Raw genomic sequence first — 10617 nt, 5'->3', positions numbered from 1 at the left:
CATTTTACTCTGGGAATACCCCTAGAGGACAGGAGATAAGGAAGAGGGAACAGGCTGTTATACTCTGTAATGACTGCTAGAGGAGAGTGGAAGATAAGGACAATGGAAAGGGGCAGCTGCACTCTACATTTGCTGCCACTGGGTGGCAGCAGAGAATAAGGACCCCGCCGTGTTGTGTTACTGGCACCCACTGAGAGCCAAGAGAAAAGGACACCTACAGAAAAGCCTTCTCAGCCGAGGTGCTGTGGCTGCTAGATAGCCAGGCAGCACCAACGTTAAAGACAATATACTGTGCACTAGGTGGCGGCACAGGGTAAGGGATACACATGGGGGAGTCTATTGTGGAAAATATAGATCGCGAGCGAGACATAAGAAGCCATCAGTGAGAGCCAGGAGGATTCTGTAGAGGATAAACAGGAGGAAAAGATGAACTATACTTCAGCTTCGAAGAATTAGATTTTTCTTGGTAAATGTTGATTTCACCCAACACAAACTGATGAAAAAAATTTCCATTGATGACCATTGAAATTTACAGATCGGCAAAGAACGAAAAATGCTGCTTGAGAACTTAGAGTTTGATTTAAGGATATTTACTTGGTATATTTTGACACGGGATGTTAAAAATTTGTATTTTAACAGTTTAAAGCTTTAACTTTTTGAATCTCAACAAGTACTGTAATTAAATAACTATTGACTGACCCACCCACGGTCTGATCCCCCATAATTTTCTGCAACTGAAAATGTATTTAAGTATTTTTTATTTTTATGGATTAAATCAATATTATCCATTGAAACAAATAAAAACCGACTTCTGCCAAGCCTAGCGATAGGTGCCCTTTTCTCTTGCATTACTCTCAGCTCTCACCTTGTCCCAGTAGCAGAGATGCCCCACTCCTTTGGGACACTGCTTTGCCATCTTAGGTCCATTAGATGCTGTAGCAGCATAAATAGTATAAAAGTTGCAATGTTGCTACCTAGTGACTGTTACACAATGCAGCTACTTAGCGAAGGGATGTCAATCCGGAGCCCTCTCAGGGAGTCATTATTCAACATATCAACATTTTCACTGCTTTCCCAACACCCATCAGCCTGTGCCATGCCATTGAAACCTGGGGCCTGAGCTATAAAGCACCTGGGACAAGGAGCACACAGCATCCTTACCCCTCTGCGCATTCCTCCACCCAGGATCCTCATCTCACAAGTGGTTCCCAAGTTCACAATCTGGGAGTTCCCACAAATATCCCAGTGTGCAGCACTACACTCAGCCTGTATCCAACGCAATCTACGAGAGTGGGGGGCAAATGTTCTGTGCATCCCCTCTCCCAGAGAGCTCAGGTAGACAATCACCCAGATAGAGTCACTCATGGCCCACAGGGAGAGCATGGAGACATTTCTTTAGTGAATGGTAAATTTGCCAAAAAAAAAAAAAATGCATTTTTCAGGGCAGTGAAACTATTCAGGAATTCAGGTTGAATTTGGTGAAGAGTTTTCGGGAGAAAAAATTGGGAATGTCTTGAAATGTTTTAAATTCGCACTGAAAAAATTTCATTCAACTTGAATAGAATTTTTTCAGCCGTTCATGTCAGTGAGAGACTCATTTTGGTTAAAAACAAAAAAAACTTACTAATTTGATCAGTTTTGCTGTGACACTTCCTGTAATACCCAGTGCTGTGAAGCACCTCGCCACCGCCTGCCCTCAGTGTGAGGAAGACTTGTTTGTACCTACCAGGGGGTCAGCTCCCCAACTCCACCAGCCCTGGGCGACAAGCACTCCTCTCCAGGCCTCTGCAGGCCCTGCTGTTACTTTACAGTTCGCGTTGGGCACATACCAATGCTCAAGGCCTCAGAGCATCCCCCTGGAGTGACCAGCGCCTGGTCCACTGGACACTTGCCATATTCACAGATCTGCTGCTTCCAAAGAACCAGAAAACCTTAGCTTAACCATTCCATCTCGGATCACCGCTCTGCTTAACACACAGCACTTACATATGTTTCTAGTGAAAACAAATAGAAGTTTATTTAGCAAAGCTTAGAGATTCCAGTAGTAGCAAGTACTGGAAACAAATGGTTACCTATAACAAAATAAAATCATAACATGTATTCTAGCGCCCAAACTTAGTTAACAAGATACATGTGTCTTGTAGAGTATTGCTACCGCAAAATCCTTGCTGTGCTTTATAGCCAGGCTAGTGGTGACCCTCCTTTCATAAGACAAACACTGTTAACTTGTCTCCTAGGTGAAGGACTCTCAACATCCCCTGCTGTTTTGTTTCTCTCCGATTTTGCAATCTCTTAACTTGCACCAGGCTCGTTCTGTAAAGAGGCCTCCATGGTGAGGCCTACAATATACAAATGGCCAGACAGGGAGAAAAACATCCTGTTATCTCAGAGGTATAAAACTATAGGGTTATAAGGGACCACAGGGGTCATCTAGTCTAACCCCCTGCCAAGATGCAGGATTTGTTTTGTCTAAACCATTCAAGACAGCTGGCTCTCCAGCCTCCTTTTGAAAACCTCCAGTAGAGGAGCTTCCACAACTTCCTTAGGCGTCTGTTCCGTTGTCCCACTGTTCTTACAGTTAGGAAGTATTTCTGGAGGTGTGTCACCTCCTGGTGACCTGGCTCAACTCCAAGATGGTATTTTCAGTATAGATACATAATCCTTGTGAAATGTTTGGCTCAATAATTCTTAAGGAGTTATGACAATCCGTGTGATATTGGCCCTCAGTACAGAGCTCACATGCCACCCTCTGGTGAGCTCTTGTGCAGATATCCAACCCAGGGGATCCCTATGAAACTATGCACACTCTGTGCCCTTGGCCAGTTGGCAGAGGTCCCGGTCTCATATGGGCCACCAAGCTGTAAACGTAATGATTCCCTCCGCTCTCATCGGAGAGGTTAAAGACCAGGAGTAAAATTTTCAGAAGTGCCCAAGAGCCAGATTTTCATAGAATCATAGAATATCAGGGTTGGAAGGGACCTTAGGAGGTCATCTAGTCCAACCCCCTGCTCAAAGCAAGACCAATCCCCAATCAAATCATCCCAATCAGGGCTTTGTCAAGCCTGACCTTAAAAACTTCTAAGGAAGGAGATTCCACCACCTCCCTAGGTAACGCATTCCAGTGTTTCACCACTCTCCTAGTGAAAAAGTTTTTCCTAATATCCAACCTAAACCTCCCCCACTGCAACTTGAGACCATTACTCCTTGTTCTGTCATCTGCTACCTCTGAGAACAGTCTAGGTCCATCCTCCTTGGAACCCCCTTTCAGGTAGTTGAAAGCAGCTATCAAATCCCCCCTCATTCTTCTCTTCCATAGACTAAACAATCCCAGTTCCCTCAGCCTCTCCTCATAACTCATGTGTTCCAGTCCCCTAATCATTTTTGTTGCCCTCCGCTGGACTCTTTCCAATTTTTCCACATCCTTCTTGTAGTGTGGGGCCCAAATCTGGACACAGTACTCCAGATGAGGCCTCACCAATGACAAATAGAAGGGAACGATCACGTCCCTCAATCTGCTGGCAATGCCCCTACTTATACATTCCAAAATGCCATTGGCCTTCTTGGCAACAAGCGCACACTGTTGACTCATATCCAGCTTCTCGTCCACTGTAACCCCTAGCTCCTTTTCTGCAGAACTGCTGCCGAGCCATTCGGTCCCTAGTCTGTAGCGGTGCATGGGATTCTTCCGTCCTAAGTGCAGGACTCTGCACTTGTCCTTGTTGAACCTCATCAGATTTCTTTTGGCCCAATCCTCCAATTTGTCTAGGTCCCTCTGTATCCTATCCCTACCCTCCAGCGTATCTACCTCTCCTCCCAGTTTAGTGTCATCTGCAAACTTGCTGAGGGTGCAATCCACACCATCCTCCAGATCATTTATGAAGATGTTGAACAAAAAAGGCCCCAGGACCAACCCTTGGGGCACTCCACTTGATACCGGCTGCCAACTAGACATGGAGCCATTGATCACGACCCATTGAGCCTGACAATCTAGCCAACTTTCTACCCACCTTATAGTCCATTCATCCAGCCCATACTTCTTGAACTTGCTGGCAAGAATACTGTGGGAGACCGTGTCAAAAGCTTTGCTAAAGTCAAGGAACAACATGTCCACTGCTTTCCCCTCATCCACAGAACCAGTTATCTCAATTAGATTAGTCAGGCATGACTTGCCCTTGGTGAATCCATGCTGACTGTTCCTGATCACTTTCCTATCCTCTAAGTGCTTCACAATTGATTCCTTGAGGATCTGCTCCATGATTTTTCCGGGGACTGAGATGAGGCTGACCGGCCTGTAGTTCCCAGGATCCTCCTTCTTCCCTCTTTTAAAGATGGGCACTACATTAGCCTTTTTCCAGTCGTCCGGGACTTCCCCCAATCGCCATGAGTTTTCAAAGATAATGGCCAATGGCTCTGCAATCACATCCGCCAACTCCTTTCGCACTCTCGGATGCAACGCATCCGGCCCCATGGACTTGTGCACGTCCAGCTTTTCGAAATAGTCCCGAACCACTTCTTTCTCCACAGAGGGCTGGTCACCTCCTCCCCATGCTGTGCTGCCTAGTGCAGTAGTCTGGGAGCTGACCTTGTTCGTGAAGACAGAGGCAAAAAAAGCATTGAGTACATTAGCTTTTTCCACATCCTCTGTCACTAGGTTGCCTCCCTCATTCAGTAAGGGGCCCACACTTTCCTTGACTTTCTTCTTCTTGCTAATATACCTGAAGAAACCCTTCTTGTTACTCTTAACATCTCTTGCTAGCTGCAACTCCAGGTGTCATTTCGCCTTCCTGATTTCACTCCTACATGCCCGAGCAATATTTTTATAATCTTCCCTGGTCATTTGTCCAATCTTCCACTTCTTGTAAGCTTCTTTTTTGTGCTTAAGATCAGCAAGGATTTCACTGATACATTTTAAAATGTATTTAGACGCCAATAGGACTTTCAGCACCATCTTGGGGCTTAAACCCATTTTTGGCATGTTCTGCACCTGGATGCTTTTGAAAATCCCACTAGGCACCTCAATACCTTTAAGTACATCTGGCCTCAAGCGACCTTGGTGACACAGGAACACAAATCTCATTGAGAGGCCAGGGGCCGAAGAGCATCCATCACTTCGGAAGTTGGGTTTTCAGAGCTAGGTCCACAAAGGGACTCAGGTGCCTAGGGCCAGCATTTAGGCACCACTGAGAGCCTCAAAACACCGGCTCAGCTGACACCTGATGTCATAGGTGGCTAAATCTCTGCCACTAAAGGCCTGTAGGAGCCAGTCTCTGCCAGTGAACATATGCACAGCCCCCTCAGTCTAGGCACTCATCTCAGACCTCACCCCCACAGGAGCCTCAAGCTAGACGTGGCCCTGCCTGTCTCACCTGCAGGGCTCAATCCGGTAGGCATGCTCCCAGCATGCCTATCCCCAGCCAAAGTGGCTGAGGGGCATGAAGCCTCCATTATAACCCTGATCCCAGTGGCTAGGGCATTCAGCCAGGATGTGGGGGAGACAGGTCCAATTCCCTCCTCCCCCCCCCACCAAAGAGGAGCCATTTAAACTTGGGTTTCCCTCTTCTCGGGTGAGTTCCCCGTGCACTGGCATGGAGGGCAATCAGGTCTGGGGCTCCCTCAGAGTCTCCTGAGGACATTGTTCCACTGTGTAAAACTAATTAAACATGCATTGGGCCAGAGGAGGACTCTGCCATCCAGTGGCTAGGACACTCGCCTGGGGTGGGGAACCCACAGTCATATCCCTGCTCCGTATTAGTCGGGGGGACTGAACCTGAGTCTCCAACAGCCTGGTGAGTTCACCCCTCCCCCTTGGGGCTCCCAGCTGAAAATCCCAAGCAGAGGCAGTGTCGAACTCCATGGGAGAGATGGGGCTTAGGCAACACTCTAACTGATTTTTCCTCTTGGCTAGGTGAGGCAGCTCCTTGCTCCACATGCAGATCTCTGGGGATCCCTTTCTTAGCTGCCTACTTCTCCCCATGCACCATATAGGGAGCCTGGCTTCCCATGCACCGCATAGGTTCCCACTGGCTGGCATGGCACTAAAACTTACTCATTGCAACACCTAAGTCCCTTCGTAGATCTAGCCCTAAGTCATTCTAGTGTATGGAATTAATCGAGATATCTACCCACATTCAGCAAGTAAAATACAGCTCAGTTTTATTCCAACAGTCCTGGTATTGATTCCTCTTATATTTTCAAAACTTTGCACATCCTCAAAATGTTATAAGCGCATATCACCAAAAATGGAGTGAGAAATAAGATCCACATAGCATGAGTATTACACCATCTTGCCTTAAGGGATTAAAGTTTCTGAATTCTCATAAAATCTAGACACTTACTGACAGTTTTTTCAGGGCTTCCTTGACCTCGTGGTTAATCAGGCTGTATATGAAGGGATTGGCCATAGGAGTCAGAATTGCATAGCAGATGAAGAACACTTTGTTCAGGTCTCTCAGTGTGTTGGTTTTTGGTAGCAGGTACACAGTGATTAGGGTCCCACAGAAAATGGCCACCACAATGAGGTGAGAGGAGCAAGTAGAAAATGCCTTTTGCCTCCCGGCGGTGGAAGGGATTCTCAGGATGGTGAAGATGATACACACATAGGACATCATGGTTAATACAAATGGAGGCAGAGTGAATATAGCAGCCAGGATGGTAATGACAAGCTCTATCTGGTTGGTGCCATTGCAGCAGAGATTTAACATTTCTGTGGATTCACAGCAGAAATGATCGATTTTATTGGGGCCACAGAAAGTTAATTGTAACATAAGAACTATGACTATGATACCAGCCAGAAATCCATTTATCCAAGACCCAGCTGCTAACGACAGGCAGAACCTGGTATTCATGAGGGCCGCATAATGGAGCGGTTTGCATATCGCCGAGTACCGATCATATGACATCACTGCTAGCAGATAGCATTCTGCAGCAGCAAAGAAACTAACAAAATAAAATGGTGTCATACAACCACTAACAGAAATGGTATTGTCCCCTGTCAGGAAACTGGCCAGTACCCTGGGCAGGAGGGTGGAGGTGTAGCAGGTCTCCAAGCAGGACAAGTTCCCCAGGAAGAAGTACATGGGGGTGTGAAAGTGCCGATCAGCCACAACTAGCGCAACAATGAGGATGTTCCCGGCCAAGGTCACAACGTAGATCACTAGAAACAGCAGGAAGAGTAGGGCCAGCAGTTCAGGAAGATCCCTGAATCCCAGGAGGACGAATTCTGTGATGGACGTTTGATTCCTCCCTTCTGTGTTTGCCATGGGGTGTATCTAGGAAGGATAAAAAGTGAGGAAGAGAAAAATACGTCTTGGAGATGATTGGCAAAAACATACTTGAGCTTTAACCCAGCAAAGAAGAAGTTGGGGGGAAGGAAGCCCCCTGGTTTGATAATGGAGTTGCAGGAACAGAGCTGGCTGGTATGTTGACTCTTTGGATATATTGTCGTAAGTTTTATGCAGCAGATTTAACAAAATATCAACATCTCTCGAATTGGACCAGGAACCCAGTTGCTATGTTGAAGCGTCTGAGAGCCCACCATAACGGGCAGCCATTTAGACACACATAGTTTGATTCACATAATCTCATATCTCTTCTCATGACAAAGTTTGTCCAAATGTGGGATACCATTACTGAGAAAGTCTTCATATTTTTGTATAAACCAAATCAATCAATCAATAAATCTAGTGTTGGACATCTAACTAGAGGATCTAATGGTCTTTTGTGGCTTTCCAATCTATAAATCTATGAATGTACCTCTGTGATTCTTTCACATTGTTACACAGTTCCAAAATATCAAAAATTCCCAACAGGTAGAGCCAGATTTATTACCTTTAGCAAATATTAATAAGAGTTGAAAACCTTTTCCATTATATAAGTTGTGGAACCTGAAAATGTTGTTAAATTGTGCTGGGAATTCTCTCCCTGTAACATGAATTCTTGGACTATTAAGGCTGAGACTTTGATAGTACTCTATAGGAGTTAGGCACCCGCTCCTCTTGACGAGTTGGGCACCTAAATCCATTAAGGCACTTAGAAAATTCCAACCAATATTGGTAGGAAAGTTAAAACTTTTATTTCACTGATTTTTCTATTCTCTCTCTCTCTCCTTAAGTATTCAGCTGTATATCCATCTCTCTATCTCCCATGTATATAGAATGGGTGCCGTGTGTCTGCAGGCTACAGCGTCCCTGTTTCACCATCCGTATTTAACTCCAGCAGCTACAACTGGCTTTGTCCCCTGCTATGGAATCCTCTCTGGGACCTTGTGACCAGTGTGAACCTCTAGTGACTCAGGATGGCCTCTTCAAAAACAGGTGTGACTGGTTGGTTCACAGAAACATACCTAGCAGAGGGAAACAGGGTTAAAACAATAAAATCCTATGCACACATTGTCTGATTTCACGCACCATTTCAGTCTCTTGCTGAAGTTCTCATAATCCTCATCGCAGCCGTCCAGGAGGCTCCAGTCTTCACTGGAAATGTTTTCCTTCAGGGTTGCCTTGTCGAAAGCTACCGGTTGGTGCCTTCTGTTCGCCGTACACAGTGCCTTTTTCTCCACCTTCACAGTGAACGTGAGTCTGGCTCTCAGCAGGCGATGGCCGCTTCCGGTGTTGAACGATGGCACTGCTGAAATATCCTGCAGGAAGCGTCGTCTATCGATCAGGAAATAATCGATTTCATTCTTTGTCTTCGCATTTGGTGCGATCCGGGTCCATCTTCTGTTGGCCTTCTTTCGGAACCAGGTGTTACCAATGAACATTCTCCTCGTCTCTGCCAATATATCTAGTCGTTCTCGCACGTTTCATTCTCCGATACCTATGAACTTTTCGTCCTCTCTCCTTCTTCCAACCTTGGCGTTAAAATCTCCCATTGCAATCCTTTATGTGGAACTCTGAGTGAGGGTTTCCTCCAGCTCCTGATAGAATCCTTCCATATCCTCATCTTCGCATGCACTTGTGGGAGCGTAGATCTGGATAACTTTGAGGGAATTGTTTCGGTTCAGTAGGAGGTAAAGCACCCCGATACGTGATGACTTCAAATGGCATGAGATGATTTGTCTATCTAAACACTGCCTTTCCTTGCCAGTTTAAGCAGGTTCCACTTAACCCAGGTACCCCCAAAAAACAATGAGGCAGGTTGCCCCCTGCAACCCCGGCCTCTCGGATAGTCTGACACCCCAATCAGAATCTCTCCCCACTTATTCATAGATTCCAAGGCCAGAAGGGTCCCTGGGATCATCTAGACTGCATCGCTGTGAAACACAGGCCGTAAGACTTCCCTGAATTAATTCCTGTTTGAACTAGAGCAAATCCTTCAGAAAAAACATCTAATCCTGATTTTAAAATTTCCACTGATGGGAAATCCACCATGACTCTTTGTAAATTGTTCCAGTGGTTAATTACCCTCCCTGATAAAAACTGTGCCTTATTTCTCGTATGAATTTGTCTAGCTTCAACTTCCAGCTCTTAACCCTTGTTATACCTTTCTCTGCTAGATTGATGAGCCCACCCTTATCACATTTCTCATCCCCACATGGTTACTTACAGACTGTGATCAGTTCGCCCCTTAACCTGCTCCTTGTTAAACTGAACTGACTGAACTCCTTGAGTCTTCCAATCCTTTAACCGTCCTCATGGCTCTTCGCTGAACCCTTCATGAATTGTGGGCACCACAACTGGACGCAGGATTCCAGCAGTGGTTGCATCAGTGCCAAATACAGAGGTAAAATAGCCTCTCTGCTCCAGATCACCCTGTTTATATATCCAAGCACCACAGTAACCCTTTGAGCCACAGGCTGTTTTTTTATCCACTCCGAAGTCCCTTAGTTCAGGGTTCCTGCCCAAAGGTCCCCTGGCGGTTCGAGAAGGGCGTCTGAACCTGACTACACTGGTTCATGCAGTGTCGTAGCTGAAAGCTTGTCTCTCTCACCAATGGAAGTTGGTCCAATAAGAGATATTACCTCACCCACCCTGTATCTCTCATACACTGCTTCATGCATTTCTCCCACGGGGCTTTTCCTTTTGAGCATCAGACCACTGAGGTCTGTCTACAGCTACCATGAGGCAGTGCTTGCAGAATTTAACCCTTAGCTACCCATACCACAGCCACCCAAAGTAACTGTGCGTATCAGCAGGACTTGGACCTGGGCCTGTAAGGTTAACGGGTAAGTAATATCCCCACACTGCAACCTGGCAGTGCCTGTAGCTGACTCATTCCCTGTGGCCCATAATCTGCAGTGGTTGTACGCCACGGTAAATTCCATCCTGCATGATCGGACTGAAAGTGCTCTTGGCTCCTTGACCCTATATTCGCCCATGGGGCGCACCAAGAAGTGTCCAGGCAACAATGTGGATCCCAGCCAGCTGCCATGACCAGCTTGCTTCTCTGTGTCTGAAGTCCTGGTACTGACCTCGACTCTGACTTTGATTCTGACTCCTGATCAACCCCTAGAAACACAAGTGGGATGCTGAAACCTGGTTTTGACCCTTGTCCCAATTCCTGATTCTGCCTCCGGCTCTGACCCTCGGCTTGACTCTTGACCCTGATACTGACTCTGACCCCTGGCTTCAGTTCCGGGATCTCCAGCTCCTAACACTTGTCCTACCTACCTTTGCCCAG

The 10617-nt window shown here is 46.4% G+C and overlaps 1 protein-coding gene across 1 annotated transcript; it reads right to left on the bottom strand.

Moving 5' to 3' along the window:
- Positions 1 to 6323: 6323 nt before the first annotated feature.
- LOC125629635 (olfactory receptor 10A7-like) lies at positions 6324 to 7259 on the bottom strand. The gene has a single exon (XM_048835018.2). It carries the CDS (start codon positions 7257 to 7259, stop codon positions 6324 to 6326), a length of 936 nt encoding a protein of 311 aa, XP_048690975.2.
- Between the last annotated feature and the right edge of the window lie 3358 nt (positions 7260 to 10617).

The sequence above is a fragment of the Caretta caretta genome, chromosome 14 (genome assembly GCF_965140235.1).
Source record: "Caretta caretta isolate rCarCar2 chromosome 14, rCarCar1.hap1, whole genome shotgun sequence".
NCBI lineage: Eukaryota > Metazoa > Chordata > Testudines > Cheloniidae > Caretta > Caretta caretta.
This window is presented reverse-complemented; position numbering and strand designations above follow the sequence as displayed.

Bases quoted from the DNA above. Each gene is read 5' to 3' on its own strand.
- LOC125629635 (XM_048835018.2), bottom strand. From the start codon at position 7,259: ATGGCAAACACAGAAGGGAGGAATCAAACGTCCATCACAGAATTCGTC.